Raw genomic sequence first — 25,168 nt, 5'->3', positions numbered from 1 at the left:
GACTCGGCACGGCCAAAAGTGCCCTATGGAAAAAAGCCCCAGAAGTGCATAGGCTTCTGTTTTATCATTGGAACATCATCTTCAAAGTGTGTGAGAAGCATCTGCCAAAAACGACCAAGGATGCTTTCCATCAGTGATTAGTAGGTCACAGCACAGAAGATCTCCAGCCAACACCACGGGCCTCTTTGTGCCACATCATACTCTGAGAAAACATTCTTTGTGTGTGTGTGTGTGTGTGTGTGTGAGGCAGCTTGAAAGAGAGTAAAAAAAAAAGTCTGACGTCAAAGCTGTGTTGAAGAAAGGCCCCCAGAAGTGGAGGACGGACGAATGGAAAATGTGAGTAAAAAGTTTAACTCGCAGGTTATGTACAGACAATTTTATTTTACATTTATATAACAAAATACAGTTCCTTTTACTTTGTGTTTTGAGGAAGAAAAAAAAAACCGACAGGAAAGAGGGTGGAGAGTATGGCAGTAAACCAACAGAACAGCACTGAGTGGGATTTCAGAGCGAGGAATCCTGCTCTAGGCAAACACACCAATAGCTGACTCACCCGTAAAGACAATCTTGTTAAAAAGAGAACTTTGAGAAGGTTGTGTGTGTGTGTGTGTGTGTGTGTGTGTGTGTGTGTGTGTGTCGGTGTAAACGACGTAGACACACACACTCCACTTAGCTCGAGTCATTATCAGCTTGCGTTTCATCCAGTAAGCCATCCAAGTGTCCAGATGGTCAGAAAAGCTGCTTCAATGCTCTCCCTCTTTCTCCCCTCCCTGCTACACACTCTCCTTTGAAAAAAAAAAAAAGGTTATGCCAGCGATCGACTGAAGCCAAATAGGGGAGGGATACAGATTGGATGTCAGGTGGATTTAACTGCAAGAGGAGCAGCCAAAGATCAGTTGCCGTTACTGCTCTGTCCCTTTCCATTTTCTGCTTGGATGATATAGAATTCAAATAAAAAAACGGATAAAATCCAAGTGCTACCCGTTCTCTATTATCGTCATGGGTGATAAGTGCCAGCGGGCTGGCTGCCCAGTGTCTGCTCCCCAAAGCTTGGAACGGGTGTGCTTTTTTTGTTTTTGAGAATGCAAATATTCCCAAAAGATGATGAAAGGTGCAGCATTTATTATCTTTGCTTGTCCTTCTGCGAGTGTGGTCGGTTACTGGCACTTCTCAGCTGGGAACTGGGATGGGTGGAGAGGGTTAATGGCCAGTAGCGAAGGAGACTGGAGGCTTTTGTGTTGCAGGTATTATCTGCAGTATAAAAGCTGGTGGAGTTGAGACACAAGAGCTCTCTCTCTCTCTCTCATGTTTTCCCTCAGTAGCCGTACTTGTCGTTTAGGTGCGTGCGGCCGTCTCCAGACTGACCTGTGAGTGGAGAAAAAAAAGAAGCTACATTTAGCATCACAAATTCATGTTGTTCACAGAACGGAAATACCAAAAGAAATAAATAGGGCTGTAATTGATTGGAATATTGAATCACAAATTAATCGCACATTTTTTATCTGTTCAAAATGTACCTTTAAGTGATATTCGTCAAGTGTGAAGAAATCATAACATAGCAAACTGCAGCTCAACAGGCAGCAACAGCTGTCAGTGTGTTGACTTGACTATGACTTGACTATGACTTGACTATGACTCGACTATGACTTGACTATGACTTGACTATGACTTGCATGTGATTATCATAAAGTGATCATGTCTGTAAAGGGGAGACTCGTGGGTACCCAAAGAACCCATTTATATTCACATATCTTGAGGTCAGAGGTCAAGGGACCCCTTTGAAAATGGCCATGACAGTTTTTCCTCACCAAAATGTAGTGTAACTTTGGAGTGTTATTTAAGCTCCTTCGCGACAAGCTAGTATGACATGATTGGTAGCTAGCTACCTAGCTAGCTTTAAAAATGAGCCCGCTACAACTTAAAAATCACAAGTTGCGTTAATGCGTTAAAGAAATTAGTGGCGTTAAAAGGAATTTCTGCTGATGAAAATCCAACATTTCCTGATTTTGCTGCTTCACAATAAGAGCTTTAAAATAACAGGGAACTTTTATTGTGAAAAATGTATTGGTAATTAAATGTGTTTCTCATCGAGTTGGCAGAGCTTTTTTAGCGACTATTCTTCAATAAAACAAGTCTGCTAATAACGCAGGGAGGAACAGACCAAGCAGCAAAAATAACAGTTTGGAGTTTGGAGCGTTATTTAGCCTCCTTTGAGACAGTCTAGTATGACATGGTTGGTACCTATGGATTCCTTAAGTTTTATAGTTTCATATGGTGCCAGTATCTTCACTCTACCTTTAAAACTGAGCCCACTACAACCTAAAAATTGCATTAATGCGTTAAATAAATTAGTGTTAAATAGAATTTGCTTTATCGCGTTAACTTCGACAGCCCTAGTAAATACCAAACAAAATAAAATGCTTAAGATGTCCCACAAGAACAAAATCACCCAACTGACCAGTAACATGCAGCTTCCCTGACTGCTGACTCAAATGCAATCCTAAAATGCCGCAACTAGTCCTGACCCCGAATCCGAGCTCAGTCTGGCAGCCGATTCAAAGTTTATTTTTATTCGAGCTTATCTTATCATTTTTAAGTGACTTTGCTCTGCATTCCTTTAGCGGACAATGAAAATGTCGCTGCGATTTCAACTGCACGAATGGACCATGAAAGCCTGTTTACTTCCCCTCACCATGTCCTTTTAAAACCTTCATTCCTGTGCTCAGTAGGGCCAGGATCGTACAGGCCTGTCAGTGTCAATGAGTGTTTGTTAAGTTATAGACATAGACATGTCTCCATTGTGGAAGTGTGAGAACTGGCACTGCTGTTGTGTCAGGTTGTAGCTACTTTTTTTCATATCTGAATTCTTATTTACCAGGTTTGAAAACTCTTTCAGGCAAAAGGTCCAAAGATTTAGACAAAGAACTTACATCTCACTTATCAGAACAAAAAGCAATAGGGTTACACACCGCTTGCTTAATAAGATATAACATGATCAATCGGTCAATAAGTCTTGGAGTTCAGTGCAAATAGTCAGATGAGTCAGGAAGTTTACCTGTAGGAGGCAACCAGACACAGTAATCAGGGTCGTCCTCTGGATACGGTCCTGAGAGCTGCCTTGGTGGCTGTGGAGACAAAAAGGAAGGGAGGTCAAACGGTGCGTTTCAGACAGAGGGTGAAACGAGGTGCTGCAGCACAGCCGGTATGAGAAAAATATAGCATTTTTTGAACATGAAACCTGCAGTAGGTAGAATATTGTTGTCATCATTGGGCAAATATTCCATAATAACCTTTTAGCATATTGTAATTCAAGTGTTCTGAGAGAAAACTAGACTTCTGCACCTCCTCATGGCTCTGTTTTCAGGCTTTAGAACATCTAGCCTGTGACGGAAGACTTTGGCCAATCACAGGTCATTTCAGAGAGAGACAGCGTTCCCATTGGCTGTTCATTCAACGGAGGCAGCTGTCAATCACTTGCAAACTCTGATCAAACGGTCAAACTAGGCAGCGCTGATCAAATATGAATTAATATTCTGTTACTGTAATGCAAGCCCCCAGGAAGAGCGGCAGTCGTTGATGCCAATTTACGTAGTGGCCAAACGGCGGTACTACAACTTCCGTTGTTACATCGGTATAGTGACGTCTGTTACTCGGCGGCTATTTTTTTTTATGTATATCACCTCCCCAGTACGAACACTCTAACAGCCCTTATTTAAATCATTAGGTCCTCAAAGTTTTAAAATGCACTGATAGCTGAATCCAGAGTTATTTCCCTTCCTCCGTTCATGTGAATGAGACCCAGACCGAGGCTGGAGTGAGGGCTGGGAGGCGGAGTTAGAGGAAACACCACTGCACCTGCTCCATGGGCCCAATGGATGTGGAAGATCGCCGGAAGATCTGGGTACTTTATCACTCGGAAGTCGAGCCATTTTGTCTTCATGCGCCACTGAGCAACTCTCACAGGAATGAACGGGGCCCCGCCTCCAAAGCTGTATCCAGTTCTCTTAATACATCCATGCTGTAATGCCTATTTCTCTCCTCAAATGTTTTCAGAAACATCTTGTAGTGTACTGTTTAGCTGTAAAATGACAAAGTTTGCTCCGGCTGGTGGGCGGTACTTGGTATTTCCTCAACTGATCTCAACATGGCTGCCGGGTCACAAACTTTCTCATTTTACGGCTAAACAGTACACTACAAGATGATTCTGAAAACATTTGAGGAGAGAAATAGGCATTTCAGTAACAGAATATTGATTCATAGTTGATCAGCGCTGCCTAGTTTGACCGTTTGATCGAAGTTCATAAGTGACTGACAGCTGCTTAGAGGCGGCATGGCTCCAGCTCGGCTCTGATTGGTTGTCTGTGAAATCTTGCAGATGCCATTAGGAGCACCAGAGGACACACCGGAGGACACAGAGGGAAAAGATTTTTTTCAGATTACCTGCCTCATGCACTACTGTCAGGATATAGTGACCGTTTTATAAAAATTACTTTTTTTAAATCATATTTGGTCCAATTCTACCTACTGCTGCTTTAAAGCATGTAAACATGTTCTAGTAGAAACCAAAAATACAAGTATGCACCTGAAAAAGTGCATAATAGGTCCTCTTTAAAGTGTTTGTTCTTGTGTGTGTGTGTGTGTGTGTGTGTGTGTGTGTGTGTGTGTGAGTGTGTGTGTGTGTGTGAGGGGCCTACCCTGCTGGGGCCCATCACTTTCTTCTTCTTCACATTCTTTCTGGGGCTGGGCTCTGCCGCTGGCTCTCCGTCACCTCCTCCTATATTAGAGATGGTGCATCAATACCACACTGACAACACAATAACCAATAATGGAGAGAGAGAGCAATATGGAAATAATGAAACACAGTAGCCACCTGGACTCGATGGGGCCACAGCCTCGTTGCTGCTGCTCTGAGGATCCTGCTCCATGGACTCAGTAGACTCCTCACCTCTCCTCTGCTTGTGGCTTTGCTCTAATGTGAGGTCAGATAAATAAAAAATACAAAGTGTGATAATTAGTATATGCACTAATCTACAACATTGCATTCATAAGGTTGCATTTAAATAACCCTGCGTATGGATGACACATAGAGCCCAGTATGCTTTTGTATATATTACAGATCTACTGCCACCCAGTGGCATAAGAAATTCATAGTTAAACTTATGAACATACTGTGAAGATTTCAAAAAATACAGAGGGTGTATTTTCCTCCTTTTTCCTCTTATTAATGTCCACTTCAAAAAAAAAAATCTTCCTCCAGTTCTCATCACATTTACCTTCTGTGTCTCGGGGCCGTGCTGGTTGCCGTGTTCGCCGCCCCGATGGAGTGCTCTCTTGAGACGTGGACGCACCGGACTCATCGGAGTCGACATTACTCTCAGTAATAGTTGCACTCTCTTTATCATCATCATTATCCTCATTTTCATCTTTCGCCTGCTCCTCCTCGTCTTCCTCCTCCACTTCTCCACTGGGTGAAAGTTCTTTCATGTTGAAGAGCTGTGCGGGCAAGTTGGGGCGCTTCGGAGGCAACTTCTGCGAGAGAGAGAGAGAGAGAGAGAGAGAGAAGGAAACATCAATGGAAGAAACAGGCTGAGCAAAAAGACAGGGAGGAAATGTTTTTCGTAGGAATGAAAGAGTCGGATGATGAGACCTACCCCGATGGTGCCAGTCTTCAGTTTGTATTTGCTTCCTCCCTTCATGGCTCCGAACAGCGGTAAGGTCTTTTTAGGCTTCTCTGAGCTGCCGCTAAATCACATCAACACACATCAGAAATAGCTTTTAAATATTTAAATGTGGCCTAATATATATTGGAATAGAAGACTTTTCTAGGAATTTCATCACAGTTGATTCTAGAGAATGTCTCAAAGAAGCTATAAAAACACATTCCCGTACTTGTCCTTAACATTATCTATATAGAAAATGTGCCGATATTTGTTTTTTAAATACAATTTTCAGCAGTATGACACATTGAGCCTCATGCAGGAGGCGATATAGAACCGATTCCCTCTCGTTTTTGTTCATAACCAGGATTTGTTGTTATTTTGTTAGTACCCACTGAGTTCTGGGATTCACTAACGTTTTCTTATTTTGGCTCTTCTCTTTTAGGCAAGAGAACATTTTACCAGTGGTCGAGAGCACCCTTACCAAGACAAGAAAAAATAATCTTGTTCACACAATTTTTTTGTCCAAAGCAAGGAAACATACATTTTTATATTTGAAACATATTTTTAAAAATTCACGGATATCATATAATAAAATTTAGATCATTATATGTTGAACAACAAATGGATTATTAAAGAAATACTATTGGTCCATTGATCCAAATTAAGTCTATAGAAACCTTTGGAGGATATTGCGTGCTTTCAGCTTTTCTTGTAATGACATCTATCTATCTATATCTATCTATATCTATCCATCTATATCTATCCATCTATATCTATCCATCTATATCTATCTATATCTATCCATCTATATCTATCTATCTATCTATCTATATCTATCTATATCTATCTATCTATATCTATATCTATCTATATCTATCCATCTATATCTATCTATATCTATCCATCTATATCTATCTATCTATCTATCTATATCTATCTATATCTATCTATCTATATCTATATCTATCTATATCTATCTATATCTATCCATCTATATCTATCTATCTATATCTATCTATATCTATCCATCTATATCTATCTATCTATATCTATCTATATCTATCCATCTATATCTATCTATCTATATCTATCCATCTATATCTATCTATCTATATCTATCTATATCTATCCATCTATATCTATCTATCTATCTATATCTATCTATATCTATCTATCTATATCTATATCTATCTATATCTATCTATATCTATCCATCTATATCTATCTATCTATATCTATCTATATCTATCCATCTATATCTATCTATCTATATCTATCTATATCTATCCATCTATATCTATCTATCTATATCTATCCATCTATATCTATCTATCTATATCTATCTATATCTATCCATCTATATCTATCTATCTATATCTATCTATATCTATCCATCTATATCTATCTATATCTATCCATCTATATCTATCCATCTATATCTATCTATCTATCTATCTATATCTATCTATATCTATCTATCTATATCTATATCTATCTATATCTATCCATCTATATCTATCTATCTATCTATATTGTGCAAGTGTAATTTTTGGTGGCATCTCTCCACTTCTTAGGCATGTGCCAGAGTATATGTACACTGCACAACACCTGCCCTTATACATCAGACCTGCACTTACGGGTACTTTGCAAAAAGTCAACGCCCATAGAAAACCGAAGGTCCCGTAGACTTCGATGCAATTTGAGGTGTGTTTGGATTATAATTCTGACAAATTTGTATGCATTCATCTCTTTTATACGCATGTGTCATTTATACACATGTCTCATAATTATTTTGCGTTCTTGCCTGAACCGGAGCGTTCGCGATACCTTAATAAATTAAGGTTGATCGCCGCCACGTCCCTTCAGATTTCCCCCGTCCAACACAGTCCAGACTTCTATACTATTTGATTGAATCACGTCAGGTGTTGTCTGTAAATAACCAACATGTTAATAGCCAACTGTTTGACCTATAGCCTGAGATTTAGAGACGACAGTCTGATGCTGTTATAACGTTAATGTATGACTGTCTTCCTGCAGCAGCCTCACACTCAAGCTAAGTGTAGCTAGCCATGCTAGTCACTGTCACCAGCATCATTTAGCCATTTAGCACACTGACCGTGAATATTCACGTATCGTATGTGCATCAGATCTCAGTGTAAAAGCTTCGGTTAACCCGCTACATAACAGCTTTACTTCATTTTCTCTCCTGTGACAGCGAGTTTCTTTCCCCCAAAAGAGAGCCCAGCCTCAGCGATGACGCCATGCTGGTCTGGTCTACAGCTTGGAGCCATGACGCCATGCTGGTCTGGTCTACAGCTTGGAGCCATGACGCCATGCTGGTCTGGTCTATAGCTTGGAGCCATAAAGCCCCTCTATTATTTATTTTTTAGGACACGGCAGGGGAACAAATTTGAGATCAGCGTTTTTGGATTTATTGTCGGTGCTACCAGCTACACAGCAACTCTTCAGCATAGTGTTATTACTATTACCGGTTTGTTTAAAGTAGAAGTTTGGAGACATGTTTCAATTTCTTCTGTTTACGCTGTTACTGTCTATGAGGGATTGTTTTCCCCCAAAAGGGGGCGTGGTCATGCATGACGTATTGCCGGTCTGGTCTATATGGAAAATGTGCTGGTATTTGCTTAATATAAATTCTCAGCAGTGTGACACGCTGAATTTAGCACTGTGTCTGACCTCGGCAGCAGTGAGGGCATCTGGGCGGGCCGCGTGAGCTCGACCAGTTTGCGGAGCCTCTGAGCGTCTTTGCGCAAGTCGGCTGAGTGCACGTGAAGCTTCCTGCGCTCCACGGCGTCCATCGCTGCCTCGCTTCGCACCGAGGTCATGAAGGCATCCAGTGGGTCCTCAGTGGAGGAGCCGGAGGAGTCTAAGAGGAAGGATGAAAACATGTAATAACAACCAGGAGAATATGCATCTATTGGGTGTTGTGGCATCAGTCCACGGAGCAATGAACACCCCGGCGATCGTGACTCACCTCCCCTACCACCACTGAGCTTTTTCTGAGTCTCTGCCAGCTCCTTCTCCACCTCTGACAGTTTGGCCACCTACATGAAAATCAAAATACATGAATGTTACTGCAGAAACGTACAGTGTGCTTACCATTACAGCACAAGTGCAGTTTACATAAATACACCTTACAGTATAGAGTTGTTTCTTAAGCTAAATCTACTTTTCTATTATTTTCAGTACAAAGAACAACTCCTCTAACCCTACAGAGAGCCCCTGCATTTATACATGTATTAACATTATTTAGATTTTCATTTAACACCATCATCAGGTCAAAATTGTAACTTTTCCACTACTTTGGTTTAAAGGTGCTACATGCGAGATTGGGAGCATTTCTATTGCTTCTGCACGGCTCTCAACATGGCGACAGCTGAGCCGGGTGGGTGCTACGCTTCCGTGACGACAACAACGCCGTCGGTCGAGACAGCGTTATCAGCTGTAACCGCCGTATGAGAGCAGAGGGGGAGCGACTTCATTCTCTGCTCAGGTAGACATTACATCTCTATATCTCTACATAGACAATAGTTGTTTACTGCTATATTAATGCTCTGGGTATCATATAGAGCACTTTTAATGACTAAATACCTGCAAAACTAATCCCATCCCATCATAATCAGCGGTGTTTTGTGTTTAGTGCCAATTTGCAAATGTTAGCATGCTAACATGCTAAACTAAGAGCAAGCAAATAAATGTAAATAAGGCAATAGTGAATATTATAAGGTGATGAATCAGAATATTGGTGTATGTAAACGGCAGCAGATTTTTTTTTACCAGTGATTCATATGTCTCAGGCCGCTCATCAACCTTTCCCGCCTTTTTCATTCTCTCCTGCCTCTTCTTCTCCACGGTGCCGGTTCGATCCAGGAAGGTGTCATCGTCGCTGTCGTAGTAGTCCTCGTCTTCCCAGTTCTTCTTCTTGCGCTTACGGGACACTAGGAACAGGATGTTAAACAGGAAAAAACTATTAGTGCAATCCTCATAACTAAGGATGTCATGAGAACCGATACTTCAGTACCAAATCGATGCCATGATGGTACTCAGGTTTTCTACAGTACTGCGAATCAGGGCTCGAGACTAACAGCGTCCCGGAGACGATTGAAAATGTACCCTGATAGTGCTACATTGTGAACAATAAATCTGTGTTGAAACCGGCAGGAGGAGAGCTAGTTAACGTTAGCTGTTAGCAGCACAGTCCTGCTTGGCTAAATAACGGAGCCAACAGCTAACGTACACAGGTTGCATTAAGTTACATTATGATCAAACAAACTCTATTCAGTAAAAATGATTAGTAGTATTGGGCGAACGTTAACATTATCATTATGTGTTCAAACTTGTAATATTTAGTTTTTGGTGAGAAACTTGAGGCAGATCATCAGGGATAAATAATAAAGTTGCACAAACCAGTATGCAAACAGTAATAAAGGAGTGGATGTTGGGATTTATTGTTTTGTCTTTTACCGTGGTATCGAATTGGTATCGGAATTGTGATTCAATTTCACTGGTATTGGTATCAACTACTTAATTTCTGGTATGGTGACATCCCCTACTCATAACTACAAGCTATGATTCTACTCTATTCACACCTGCTTCCTGGCGAAGCAGCCCTCTGGCTTCCAGCATCCGACACGCCTCCAGGCAGCACTGGATGGCTGTATCTTTCTTCTTCCCCGTGTGGGTCACCTCGGCAACCAGCTGCCGGCCCAAGGCATCGTCCACTGGAAGCCTAAACGGAAAACATCAATATGAACTCTGCACGGGCTTTACAACCTTTCTGATGGGCAACATTTTTTAAACTTTACAAATCATAAATCGGGGGTTTCACGTCACTCACTTTATTCTGCAGAACCAGCTGCCGTGGCTTTTGTCTTCATACTCGAACTCCAGCTCCTCTCCTAAGATAAAAGGATGCCAAAGTTAAAGTCGGGAAATTCAAGAAACACAAGGACTAGAAAACGAAGCAGACATCTGTTGGATTAACATTAAATCTTCTCACCTTCCCTGTCGTAGAAGCCCTGCAAAGCCTTCTTTGGGTCTTTCAGGTAGGCCGCTTCCTGGTCCTCCTGGAACTCCGTTGAAAAAGGGTTTTCCTCGTTCTCGTCTTCCTCTGGAACAACCTCGTCGTCTGCGGGGCGGATTTATGGAGACAGATGGAATGAGAGGAAAGGAGAGAGCAACAAGGATTAGCGTGCTTCTTTAGTTACTCGCCTTGAGAGAAAGTTGACACTAGCTCACTCAGGATGGCAACACAGACAGCAATCTGTCAACACAGACAACATACTGTAGCGTAATCCTACAAGCAGCAGAACAGCTCACCCATTCCCCACGAACAGCCGGAGTCGTTGTTTGACGCTTTGCTCTGGCCCTTGTTGCTCTCGCCTTGCCCGTCTTCCTCCTTTTTCTCCTTCTCGTCGTCATCATCATCATCAGAACCGTCTCCCATCATCATCTTCTCCAGCTCTGCCTTCTGTTTTCGGGCTTTCTCCCTCAGCTCCGTCACCGTTAGCTCAGACTCCTCTTCCTCATCAAACTCTGGACCCTGTTGAAGGAGGGAAGAGGAAAGAGTACTCTACCGATTCATCATCATGACCCTTCTATCTATATCAAATCCCAATATCTATTTTATGAAATTGTGAATTGTTTGCGGATGTTTTTATCACGCTGGTGTTTTGGATGAACTACACCTGTCATCATAGAGCATGTTTGCCTATCGGTGTACTCTATGTATAAATTTGGTATAAATTTTGACTTGACGAAGATCCAAGCAGGATCGAAATGTAGTCAATAAAAATATTGTGGCATGGGGTGGTGTGCAGGCGTTACTTTTATGGGTTCCCCTTTAAATTCAGAAAAAGGCCAAAGAGATTTATCAAGAAGATTAACTCGGTTTCTTTTCACATGTTTTTGAGTTGTGTAATCACATAAGACACACGGCTCTCCTGCTATATTGACAGTGAACCTGAGAAGAAGATAAGCTCTGTCATATTTCAGACAAAAGTATTTGCAAAATGAGCATCAACTGTTTTGCTTCCTGTCATCTTAGTCCAAAACATGTTGTTTGAATAAATCTTGGAAACTGAATCTCGACAGCTTTGCAGGCATCAGAGCTTTTCAAAATAAATCGGACTTGGAAGCTTTCTTCTCAGCAGACATTTGACTTACGACGCCATCTAGGGCTGTCCCGAATGCCATTCTTTGGGCTTCGAAGCTTCGGTGAGAAATGCAGCATGGCAGGCTGACATGTTCTTCTGTCTGTGTGTCTCCATTTCCCCTGTTTCAGTGTCTGTGACAGCCCCGCTGACCAAACTACTGTACACACACCTCTACACATAAAAAACAGCTATATTCGTCTGAGAATAACTAACAATTAATGTTGAATATGAATAATGATTAATGTTGTGGGATTATTCCTTATTTCATGGGCTATTTGGGGATTTATACTTTATTATTGCATACTTTATATAAATATATTCAGATCCAAAAAACAAAGCATTTGAATAGTGATTTGGAGGTCAAATATCATGTCAACGGCCGAAGTTTGGAACAAAAATGTTAAGAATGGCTGCATTACAGTAATCACTGCAATAAAGTGCAGAAATTACTAATGTTATTGTGGTTATTATTAGTTACACCTGTGTCTGCTGTGAAAAAAAGGTATATTCAACTTTAGTTTCACTCCACATTCGTGTGCAATGGCTCTGTACCCCACTAGGGGGGGCTTCCTCCTCATTTGGAGAAACTCTTGCTGCAGTTATATTCATGTCAGTATATTAAAGGTCCCATATCGTGCTCATTTTCAGGTTCATACTTGTATTTTGTGTTTCTACTAGAACATGTTTACTTGCTGTAATGTTAAAAAAAAAACTTTATTTTCCTCATACTGTCAGCCTGAACATACCTCTATTTACCGTCTGTCTGAAACGCTCCGTTTCAGCGCATTTTGACAGAATTGAAACAGCTTGGGTCCATGGTTACTTCCTGTCAGCTGATGACATTCACATACACTGCAACCAGGAATAAACTGGGACACATTTAGAATGTTTACGTTTAAATCTGTGTAAAAGGTCTAAATATTGTATATTTGTGACATCACAAATGGACAGAAATCCTGACGGCTTGTTTCAAACGCAGAGTTTCTGAATACGGGCTGTGTGTATTTCCCTGTGGATTGAGTGTTTCGATACTTTCACAGTATCTATATAGGACTTAAGCCTGCTTTATAATAAAAAAACGATGAAAATCTCATTTTTTACAATATGGGACCTTTAATTCCATTTAACTTTGTCTTTGAATGTGATGCTAATATCTTTTTTGCTTCTTCTATATCTCTTTACCATCCTTTTTAATAATGTATTCCCTTTTTATAATTGATTAAGGTATGCACTGGAGAGTGCCCTGATGAAGCCCCACAGAGGGATTTTTGCACCTCTCCATCACATTTGTTGTAGTTTATGTCATCTCTACTCTCTATCTTTATTATATGTGTAAACAAATAAAAGAAAAAGAAGAAAAAACATGAAAATCTCACTTTTTTATAATAAGGGACCTTTAAGTGGAGGTATAAATCAGTATTTTTACCTGTAGGATAAAAAGCCTTGTGCTCCCACCAAACTTCAACACGTGTCCCACCCGGAGCCTGATGTAGGTCTTCGGGGGGATCTTGTTCTTGTTCACCACGGTGCCGTGCGTGCTGCCCAGGTCGTGCACGTAGAAGCCCCTCTCCTCTCCCACAGACTCTCCCTCTCCAGCCTGTCTGCGGTACTGGAGGATCGCATGGTACCTGGAGATGGAGGGATGCTCCAGAGCGACGTCACACACAGGTAAACGTCCAACCACGAAGTAGCTCTTCTCCGTGAGGGGTACCGTGTCCACTATGGTGCCGTTTTTGAGGATTTCCAGAGCGTAGGGGACATCTGGAGCGAGATCCCCCCAGAGCGGCTCTGTGTACGGGATGGGGGGGAATTTACCTGCAGCTGGGGGCCCTTTAGCGGGGAGCACCCTGGGCTTAGCTCCCGGTGTAGTGTCGACAGGAGCCTCGTCTTTGTCGTCCTCTTCTTGGTCCTTTTCTGTGGTTTTGTTTTCATGTACAACCCCTGAAGTGTCCTCACTAGTAGAGTCCACAGCCTCGGTGTTTTCCTCCTCATGTTTAGTCTCTGCTGGTGCTGTCGGTCTGGACGGAGCCGCGGCGTGACTGCGTCTGCTGCTGAAGGACGGAGCTGCGAACAGAGCCGGCTTTTTAAAAGTGTCCTCCGTTTCTGGTGGTTCAGTTTCCTTCTCCTCTTCGCTCCCGTTCTCCGTACTCGAGCACGCGTCCGTTTCCATCGCAGAGTTCATTCGTTCAGACATGTTTTGGGTTTTTTTCACACACACGTCCGACGGCGGCGGGGAGGCGGCCATGCTTATTTGGTGCGACTGTGAACGTTGTCCGGGTTTTCAAAGCTATTATAATTATTAAAATAAAGATAATAAAGAATACGTTCCAAAAAAATACTTTTGAAAAAATAATTTGAAACACGACTACACGGCATTTTACTTTAATTTATCATTTTATGCTAGTAAAAAAAAAATGAATGGTTTGTTGCGGAACTAAATATCTTGTTTTAGCTGTTCACCCGAGTTTTGCAACAAGGACGAAAAGGCTTACTTCCTGTTTAACTTCCGTCAAAGACACAAGTCCAATGGTTTCAAATACGAGCAGACGTTTCCTCCTGTCCTGTGTGATGTGAGTTTTAACTTCTGTTATACATCATATTTAATTTAACCAGATAAACATGCGAGCTACGCATTTAGCCAGCCGGCTTGTGACGTTATCTTAGTTGTTGCTCCTCAGTGAAGGAGTTGTTTGCTGTCTCTCTCGTGTGTCTCATGTTGTGTCAGGCTCCAGTCAGTCAGCTGCCACCAGGGTCTGAAATTCACCTTTTCCCTCACCTGCCTCTGTGGCAGGTCGCTGAACATTTCTACCGACCACTCGTGTTTTTTGTCTGCCACTTCTGAAATCTAGGTTTAACGCTTTAAAACTGTAAACACTGAGTCAGCGGTACCAGACTGTAGAAGTATGGACTATACCATGTAACCTTAATGCATGATTATATTTAGTAACACTTCATTTTACTGGTCCACAAATGTCATGGTAATTACGTGATAATTAGTAAATTAGCAATTTGAAATTTCTTCGGAATTACTGCCAGATTACCCCAATATTTACCAAATACTTACCTCCAAAACCAAAACTAATAGAAGACACTTCTGATCAGCACACATCTCACTATTGTGTGACTTATTGTCTACACAAATGTAACCTGGTAGCTAATGTCATGATTCAGAGAGTTTAGTTTAGTTATTTGCTGATTATTATCTATTTACCAGCAGACATGAAAATAATGCATATCAATTAACTTTGTATTCTTTTCCTGGACATGTATTAATAAATGACCAGCTATTTGGAAATAGTGGAATATAAATATTTAATAATGTTTATAATAAAGTAATTTTCAATACATTTATAGGTAAATATTTGGGTAAATTGTCAGTAATATCAAAGAAATTTCAAGTAGGTTACTTGCTTATTATCACCTAACTACCATGAAATGTGTGGACCTGTAAAATGAAGTGTTACCATATATTTAATTTAGGCTTTAGAATTGCTTTGTAAAAATAATATTTCTTAATATAAGTTTGCCGAGGTGGCAGGTGACCTGAAATGTTCACCTGCCACAGACAACATTTACCCTGTATTTGGCAGATGGCAGGTGCTAATTTCATTCCCTGCCTGCCATACTGTGTTGTCTTGCAATTCGGCAAACAGTCATACGTATTAAACCTTAACTTCACAGCTTAGACGAATCAATGCAATTCACTTTTGAATTCGGCATACATCAAGTGCACCCAATATCTTTTTTTTATAACGCTTATCATGCATTAACCTGCTGATCCAAGTTTCTTCTTGTTTCACAATAAAGGCAGTGCGAACCGATAATAATTGCTAATACTTTTTTTTTAAACGTGTTAGCGATTTGTTAAATGTGTGCCAAAATAATCAGAAGACAAGTACATTGTTGTAATAATTCTTAAAACATTGTCTATGAGTTTTGCACATGTGCCACCATTCAATCTGTAATAGATTCCGCAGTTATTGGCTAATATTTGGCGTGATCTTCCCTTGGTAATTAAAGTTTAGTTGCCACTCTGTTCCAGCCAAAACGTCATCTTTTTAAACTATTTTGAAAAGCCAAATATAGTTGAAAACTGGTTTTAGTTAATTTATCCTTGATCGTTTATGTTTATTTATTTTGCACGAGTTAAGACTACACAAACATAACAAATAAATAAATAAGTAATATACAGTGCAGGAAGAGGCAAAAAACCCACTGGGCTTATTTGAAGCCTCCACCTAAATAGTGTTACAATTTCACAATGTTATAGAGAACACAAGATTAATATACAGAAATAATATGACTTCATAATAGTGATGACAAGCAATTAGAACGAGATATATTATAGAAACGACAATAACAATAAATATATCAGAAAAGATAGGAAATGTGTGAGATGTGCATAAGTGAATTTGCGTGCGTGTATGTTTGTGTGGATATTGGTTTAAACATCTACATTGGCTCCTGAGCAATAGTAATCATACATAACACCATGAGTAGGCGGAAAACAAACATGGACAACATGGAGAAAAGCAGTTGCAAAACAGCAGTTAAATGACCTTTTAAGCATCTTTTCAAACATTTAATAGATGAACAGTTTTGTGATAGATGTGAAAAGCTACTCCATAATTTTGTACCCCTAAATTTTATCGAAAATTGACCTCTGCTAGTGAGAAATTTAGGAGGATGAAGATCTAAAGATTGACGAGTTACGTAAGAATGGACCTGAGATTTTGCTTTAAAATAGGTCTTGAACTGCTCAGGAATATTCCCTTCACCAGAAAGTATCTTAAAGATAAAAATGCATATTTGAGAAATATTGTTGTCATAAATAGTAAGAATCTGAAATTCTTGAGCAGAGGAGATGTGTGACTCTGTTCGAGTTGTAGTCCTTACAAAACGTTTTTGGAGATTAGTAGGAAATGTACTTGCCCAAACTATATTACCATATGAAAGATTCAGATAAATTAGACTATAATAATAATAATTTTTATTTATATAGGACCTTTCAAAACACAGTTACAAAGTGCAAACACAGAACACAAAAAAACAGAACACATTTAAAACACAGGGATAACAAAAGGTACTAAAAGCCACAGCTATAGACATAAAAACCCAAAGGGTAAAACAACTAAAATGTCATAAAACATGAATATAATCACAGAAAAGCAATTATAAAAAATTAAGATTTTAAAATTATTATTATTATTATTATTATTATTATTATTATTATTATTGTTATTATTATTATTATTAATAATAATAATAATAATAATAACAATAACAATAACATAAAGAGTAAGGAGACAGTTTGTGGTGACAAGAGGACTACCCCTTCTTATTATACTAATAGATTTACTTATTTTGCTACTAATTGATTGTGATGGTCACTCCAACTTCCTGTCCACCTTTCCAATTTTCAGATTCAATCTTTGAAGCCGGCTTGTGTCTTTCCGGCTTTGAGCCGTCATCATGATGCGTTACTGGGGTGAGATCGCTGCGCCTGCAGGGGCTCCTCCCAGTCGCAGCTCCTTCGACTTGCTCCAGCGTGAGTTTCGCTCGGTGGAGATGCAGGACCCTCCCCTGCACCAGCCCTCGGCCCAGCGTCCGCGGCCCACCACCATGTTGGACATCCCCTCAGAGCCCTGCAGCCTCACCATCCACACAGTGCAGCTGTGTCAGCATGCCCGCCGCCTCCGTGGCCTCTTGTCAACGGCCCAATCCCAGGCTCAGGGTCCGAGCTCAGCGTCCTCTGAGGGTGGCAGCAAGCTGGAGGAGGCCGATACCAACCTGCCCCTGCGTCCTCCCACACCGCCTGGCATGCCAGATGACTTGCTACCTGTGGACAGTAAAGCCCCGCGGCAGCCCTTCCTGCTCCGCCACAGTGACCCTGAAAGTGACTTCTATAAGTAAGTTAATCTGACTGTGTGGCTGAGCTGATAATGATGCTGCACTTCCTGTCTTTGTGATTAAATATGTTCTATAAAGCATCTAAATTGTAGGCTCAAAAGTAACTCATCTTATACTTTTTTTTTACTCAACATTTCACAGATATAAACTCAGATAAGTCATCATTTATCTCCATCCATCTCTTCTGGTTCTTTCCATCATAAGGGGTAAAGGCGAGCCTGTCACAGAGCTGAGTTGGCCCTCCTGCAGGCCGCTCCTCTATCAGTCAGTGGCCACCATACTGGCCCACGCTGGTTTTGAGTCGGCCCAGGAGAGCGTGCTGGAGACCCTGACCGACCTGGTCCATGAACATTACCTGCGCCTCGCCCGCATGCTGCGGGTGGCGGTGGACCGGGAGGCCCGGCTAGGAGCAAGTCCCTTCCCAGACGTGGTGGAGCAAGTGTTCCACGAGGTGGGCATCGGCAGCGTGCTGGCCCTGCAGCGCTTCTGGCAAGTGCGGATCAAGGACTATCACAGCTACATGCTGCAGGTGAGGTTGGGAATGGGTCGTAACTGTCCATAGGGTTGTGCTGTTTAATAATCTACACTGTAAGACAATATAAATTTGTCAACCATCCATGATTTTGGCATACTTTTTTATACCGTGGTATCTATATTAATATCTGTGGTTGTATTAGGTCATTTTGGCCAATGTGGCAAATCAATGAGCAGGACTGTTTTATGGCAATAATTCATTTTTAAAGGATGAATGCGATGAATGTACTTTGATGCGTAGGGTATTAAATTTGCTTCATTTGCTAAGAACAGTCATTCCTGCCTGTTATATATTTGTTAAATAATATTCACAGACCTTTTCTCATTTGATCTTCCAGAAAATGTCTCATATAAATATAAATAATTATTTATTTCATTATATATTATTATTTATTTATTTTGTATTATATTTTAATTACATATCAATAAACCATATAAATAAATATTGATATCATGATATTCAATTTCATAAATTAAAGGATTTAATTCATATTGCCCACTCATATTTGTGGCTCCAGTCCCAAACAAAACTGAAACATGACACAGGGTGCGTATGCTGTTGCGTCATTGTGCATGCGTAAGAAAGCATCAATAAGAGGAATCGATAGTTATGGAGGCATGACAACTAGGAACCTTTTCAATGGGACCAATTTTCTATTCCCATCCCTACCCTCAAACCCTGATTTCAGGATTTTGGACTTTGGGTTGCACACAAGAAGACATTTGAAGACAGGGTTTCCAGCAACATTTTATAGAGGGGATGCCCCACCTAAGCTGAAATAAAAAGCTCCTCTACTAATATCTACCACCTCCACTAACCAACGTTCTGGGGGAAACACTGGAAGGTGTTACCATAGGCTCTCGAAAACTATTATTTGATTATGGGCATTTTGCACTTCTGACATTTTGTAGACTAAACAATTAATTGAAAAAATAGTAAGCAGATTAAAATGATAATGAAAATAATCCCATTTGGCACAGGGCTGAAAAAAAACTGTTTGAAAATGTCAGTGTAAGCTGCCGGGACACAACAATGCTGAATCATCTCAGGAAGCATAAAGAACTCTGTATGAGTGAGAACAATGGACCATATGGGAACTTGTGTGCAAGCTGCTTGGAAACGAGACAGAAACCAAACTGAGAGATTCACAGTCTTCGGTGCCAATATGACTTCTAAAGATATACAAGTGATGAGCTCTGAGAGCAGAAAGTAGAGCTGGTCCTTTGTGTCTGTGATTCACTTTGGCAAATCTCCGATATATTTTCACACGGTGTTGGATCATGGGCATTTCTTTTTTCTGAATTGTATTGAAATACTGGATCATCCAGGCTCAGCTCTTACATGTCTTTATTTACAAGCTTTCACCGGTAAACTGGGACTAATGAAAGATTTTCCTCCTCCAGGTGAGTAAAGATCTGTCAGAGGAATATGAACGACTGGTGAACCCAGAGAAGGCTCTGGAGGACTCCAAGCCCCCCAGGATCAAGGAGGAGCCCATGAGTGACATCTCCTTCCCCGTTAGCGAGGAGCCCGAGGCCGACCCGGCCTCTGGGGACCAAGCTCTGCCCATGGGGGTCCTCGGGGCCCACGGTGAGAGGCTGGCTTCAGGCCTGGATGCTGACCATTCTCCTCACACCTCAGGTGAGACCTTAAGACTGTTGGCGGGGCCAAGTCCCGTTAGCATAACAAACACAAAGCTATCAGCTAACGTTTGCGCTACTTTGGTTAGCATGGTGCATCCGTTGTTCACGTTAACTGTGATATTAAGTGGGATGCCAATTTTGGCAATCGAAAAACAGACTTGAAACAAAATGTGTGTTCCGGAAAAATGAACGAGTGAATGAATACTGAACAACGCTGTGGTAGCGACGCCGTGGTAGCGACCTGTCACTCAAAGCGGCCATGCCCTTAATTATGCATGACTTTAAGGCTTAATACAATTTAAAGGGGTGAATTATATAAAAATTCAACCCCCGTAAAGTTGTCATGAACGGGGAAATTAGCTATAGAGACCAAAATCGTTTTTAGTACCAGGCTGTAAACATGTTTATTTCTGATGTAAAGTTGGGCATTTTAACATCTATTGGGATTGACTCGCTTTTGGAGCCGGCTTCAAATGGCCATTCAGTGAACTACAGTTTTTGGCACTTCTGCGTTGGCTTCATTTTTCAGCCCTGGAGGATGCCGCTTGGCACTGATGTAACTTCCAGCTTTCTCCATACAACTAGGCAGCTTCCTAATAAACTAATTGCAGAGTCTACTTATTCAGTCCTTATTCAAAATGACCTATATCATGTTTATAGATGCAGATACTCTGCACTCAGCTAATTTACCAACCATAAAACTGAGTCTGAAGTTGGATTTATAGTTGACACAGGGAGTCCCGCTGAACATAACTACGGGGTATGTTTTGATGGTTCAGTGTTGGATCTCTCTCCCGCTGATAGAAGCACCACTGTGCTTAACAACTGTATTGTACCATGATCAGAACGTATCGAGCGGCAGAGGGAAGGCCGACCTTGTTTCATTGCTGAATATGAGTCTCTCCTGTTCGGTGATATGCTGGATCAGGTGTTTTATTTAGCATGAATCATTAAACCTGTTCTGCTGTAGTAGTGTGACACCTAGTACAATTGGTAAAAACAATTTCAGACCACTCACTGAATGAAAATGATTCCATAGTGGCAGTTCAAACATGCTAGAGTCATGTTTTTGTTTACAGTCATAAGCTTTTTTTTCTTGCTTAACCAGAGTATTTTAATAATTAAAAAAAAAAATTTGATTCATCAAGTAGTGCAACATTTTCACTCTCTTGCCTTGTCCTTTCCTCATGTGGACACATAGAGGATGTGATCATACACAACAAAACAAAAGGCTGAATGCTGATTTAACATACCAGAATTAAATCCCTCTGTCAGTACCATGGATAGCACCACTCGGCCAGGCGTTGCCAAAAGACTTATTTATAAATTGCAATATTTAGAAACTAATCTAAAAATGCAATACCACAATGTGCTGTCAACATGAAAATAAATAGGCTACAGTATATATGCCTATAGTCAGACTAAGAAAACAGTCTGCTTTGATGACGGACGTCTGTCTTCTTTTTCTGATTTCCTGTGGAGGGGTCATCTGCGGCGTGCCGCCCCTCTTTTAGCCACATCTCTTCAAATCTCCATGCAGGGAAGGAGGCAACCGCTGGTCCATTTACTGAGATGAACAGCAGACTGTTCAGTGTGGAGACGTTCATCACGTATCCCAGATGCTGTGTCTTCTCTATTGTCACACATTTTGGATTTCGTTGTTGTGTGCACTATTGACTTTTCTCACGTTGCAACGCGTTACTTAGATATATTTAAAAGATCTTTTTTATTTTAGGTATTTTCTATGGTCTATTGCTGAAGTAGCATTAATCACTTTAGGGGGGGGGGGACAATTTGTCCCCACCTGGGATAAAAATGATTTAGCAGAGGCAGGGATACATAGACCATCCACCTGGCAAATCGCACCATCTTAGCTGATGCGAAAATTTCACTTCCTCCCAAAATTTGCAACCTTTACACCTTGAAGTTGAGACAGTTATCGCCACATAAGCTATCGCCAGTTACACATTGAGGTGTAACTGGCACACACTATTGCTTCCAGTATTTCCACTTTCTGCCACTGGAACCCAGTGGTTTGCACGTCAAACACAGCTTATTTCCACTTTAACTTTTGGTAGTACACTGCTTTAACTGACTCATTTGGTCATAATGCACAGGGGTTGATGTCAAAGTCTTCCTTGCTTTTATCTTTCGTAACAGGGTTTATGGGAAATATGGCTGGAATTTTGAGAACCTACATGTGTTAAAGTTTCCCCATGAAATGAGAAATACATTTATTATAAATATAAATTATTTATTATTCCAGTGTCCCTGTGTTCATTGTTCATTTACCAAATATATGTGAAAAAGTAGTATCAGAATATTCTTACATCAAAATGATGACTCATCCTGCACTCGGGGGGTGTTAACGAAAATTCATTTAATCAAATGAGACTTTGGGGGACTAGCTAGCCAATCGTTTGTGGATCGAATCAATACCACCTGTGCTTAATTGGTTCTCCTGTCTTATAAGGCGGGGCTGGGGCCAACAACTCCCCGCTGTGGCCACAGGTCAAAATGGAGCCGCAGGACGGCGAGGAGGCTCAGGGTGCTGGCCATCACCACCACCACCACCACCATCACTTGGGTGGAGATGTGTTCGAGGAGGGGGGGCCCATGTCCACTATGAGCGAGTCAGGAGGAGCCATGGCAGCCTCTCCCGGAGGCGCGGCGTCAGACGGCAGCTTCACCTCGCATTCGCCCGACTCCTTGATGGGCACCTCGCCCGTCTTCAACCAAAGACCCAAGAAGCGGGCGAGGAAGATGTGAGCCTGCATTTGTGGATGTAAGACGCTCTGGGAAGTGGACTCTGAACTCACCAGCAAGTCTTCCACATTAGTTATCCTGCAATGGAAAACTAACAATGGAATGGTGGAACACAGCAGCTGTACAGTGTTGGACTCATCTGCAGCTGTTGAGATTATGGCCACCGCATAAACTGACTTGAGACATTAATGTCATGAACGAACTGAACTGATGTTTTTTCATAAAAAAATTATGTAGTTTTTGGAGATGTTCCGATGCCATTTTTTCCTTCCCGATACCAATTCCGATACCTGAACTTGAGGTGTTGGCCGATCCGATACCAGCCACCATTTTGGAGGTCCACATGAAAAAGTTTGAGATTGCTCTCAAAATCTGTGTGCTGGATTGTTCTAACTTCCATTTATGTCCATCGCTCACTTTATGCTCCTCTGGGAAGCAGCCGGGCAAAAAGGTTTAATAAGTAAGTAAATATATAGTTATAATAGTATACATATTTATAATATTTTCATTGTTCAACACAGGTCATTTCAGTAGAGACATTAAAGTTACAACAATAGAATAGAAATAATTTAGTTTGACTTTTGTTCAGCACTTTGTAGGCGGACGTTTTCTGGCGTCCGGTAGTCGCTTTCAGTCCAAAGCGTAGCTCTGCTGCTTGCTGGGGGCTGATGTTGCAATTGAACGAATAATTGACTTTCACTTCTGAACAATATATGTTCTTTGCTATCGTCAAACTACCTGCAATCAGTTCTTCTTCGCTGCTCTAAAACGGTAGTTGCCAGGGGCAGCCATGATACATCCAGGGCGACGAAGAAGAACTTATACCTGGTTAAATAAGTTGATTTTGTCTGGGTTAATAAATTAGCAAGTATCAGATCGGTACATAGACTGCCATACTCGCCAATACCCAATCCTGAACTTTTGGCAGTATCGGACACATTTCCTATACTGGTATCGGTATCGGAACAACTCTATATATACAACTCTAAGTTTTTCACGTTTGTTTGTATGAGTATGTATAGTTTCTCTGCAAAATAAATGAAGATGTTGCCATTGTATATATATATAATGGGGTTTATTGTCAAAAGCATATAAACATATTTTTGAAGTATCAGTTTTGTTCATTTGAGTTATTACGTGGTGTTCAGAAAATGTAGAAAGGAGGGTGACAATTAGCCTAATGAATTGAAGAACAGGAAAAGCTAAGTGGTCCAAAAGCAAATCATTTAGTTAAACAGCTTAATAATTCAGCAGAATGGTTTGTTTTCCCAAGCTATTAAGTCTCTTTCTCCTCACATACCAATTACTGCCTGTGCCATTCATTACGATTAAAAGATGCTCCACCAAAAAGGGAAAATATTTTTTCCACCCCCTCATGAAGATGCTGCTGCGTATTATGATGTATTTTCAACTCCTCATTTCCATTCTGCTGCACACTTTTACTGTTCATGGTGCCCGATACAGTTGAACGATCCTCTCGGAGACACACACACACACATACACACACACACACACACACACATACACACACACGCTTCACACACCTGTCAACCTGAAGCCGCTCTGCTAAATTAGCATCTGTTTCAGTAATGAGGCAAAGCTGTGAATGCAACACCAGAGGCAATTATGGCTTGGTTGTCTGCATCGCGAAGGCGACATCAATCCAGTCTTAATGGTAAATTAATTACGGCATGCATAATTCTGCATGCTGAATGAGCAGGCCTGTTTGAATACATGTGATTTTCTTTTGTGTTGTCCATCTTTCCTTTTCACAATTAGGCAGGTAATTGGCTATGCCTATTGGGTAAGTACTGATGGGGTCACGTATTGATATTCAATTAGCTGCATTGATAGTTGATTTATGTTTTTTTTTACGTTGTGCCTTTAAAAAAAAGCGTGTCTGATTTGTGGCACTATGTGACCCCAGGTGGGATCTGGAGCAGCTGGAAAACAAAATCAGTATGCCAGACTTCTGATTGAAAAGGCTCCCCTTGTTGATGCTAATAACTGTAAGCAACGCCACCTGGATCTAATTGGAGTCCTGAATTATTTTCTGCTCTGACATTCTGCCACAAACTCAACAGTTGCAGTAGAAAGACCGCATCTATAATGACCTCATCACTTCCCAAACTGCAGTCGCTGCACAAAACTAAACGCCGTGCCAGATGTGGCAACGGTGGACTTTAAGGAAACAAAAAATACTCTTACAGAAAGAGTGAGTAACATTTTGGGGGATCTATTTGCAGAAATGGAATATAATATTCATTACTATGTTTTCATTAGCGTATAATCACATGAAACTAAGAATCGTTCTGCTTTCGTGAGCTTAGAATGACATCTACTGTACATAGAGAGCGGGGGTTGTGGCCCGGCCGCCACACATCAGACCGGCACATACGGGTACTTCGCAAAAAGTCAAGGCAGCGCCGCCTTTTGGGGGATAGAAAACCGAAGATCTCATAGACTTCAATGCTATATGAC

The 25,168-nt window shown here is 41.1% G+C and overlaps 2 protein-coding genes across 3 annotated transcripts; one reads left to right on the top strand and one right to left on the bottom strand.

Moving 5' to 3' along the window:
• Positions 1–361: 361 nt before the first annotated feature.
• Positions 362–14,094, bottom strand: slc4a1ap (solute carrier family 4 member 1 adaptor protein). 2 transcript variants are annotated; one of them, XM_074660942.1, is made up of 14 exons: positions 13,260–14,094; positions 10,998–11,220; positions 10,678–10,806; positions 10,516–10,576; positions 10,268–10,407; positions 9,456–9,616; positions 8,653–8,722; positions 8,355–8,544; positions 5,652–5,742; positions 5,274–5,529; positions 4,871–4,969; positions 4,695–4,774; positions 3,056–3,125; positions 362–1,365 (listed from the first exon to the last, which is right to left on the bottom strand). In XM_074660942.1, exons 1-14 carry the CDS (start codon positions 14,076–14,078, stop codon positions 1,316–1,318), a joined length of 2,439 nt encoding a protein of 812 aa, XP_074517043.1. In that variant the 5' UTR covers positions 14,079–14,094; the 3' UTR covers positions 362–1,315. The 2 variants fall into 2 exon arrangements, with proteins under 2 accessions (XP_074517043.1, XP_074517044.1); XM_074660943.1 differs by having other exon boundaries at positions 4,695–4,771.
• A 151-nt stretch (positions 14,095–14,245) lies between these two features.
• supt7l (SPT7 like, STAGA complex subunit gamma) lies at positions 14,246–23,798 on the top strand. Its single transcript, XM_074660944.1, has 5 exons — positions 14,246–14,403; positions 17,257–17,742; positions 17,948–18,277; positions 19,687–19,919; positions 22,395–23,798. Exons 2-5 carry the CDS (start codon positions 17,306–17,308, stop codon positions 22,688–22,690), a joined length of 1,296 nt encoding a protein of 431 aa, XP_074517045.1. The 5' UTR covers positions 14,246–14,403; positions 17,257–17,305; the 3' UTR covers positions 22,691–23,798.
• Positions 23,799–25,168: the final 1,370 nt, after the last annotated feature.

The sequence above is a fragment of the Sebastes fasciatus genome, chromosome 15, assembly GCF_043250625.1.
Source record: "Sebastes fasciatus isolate fSebFas1 chromosome 15, fSebFas1.pri, whole genome shotgun sequence".
In the NCBI taxonomy this organism is placed as follows: Eukaryota; Metazoa; Chordata; class Actinopteri; order Perciformes; family Sebastidae; genus Sebastes; species Sebastes fasciatus.
This window is presented reverse-complemented; position numbering and strand designations above follow the sequence as displayed.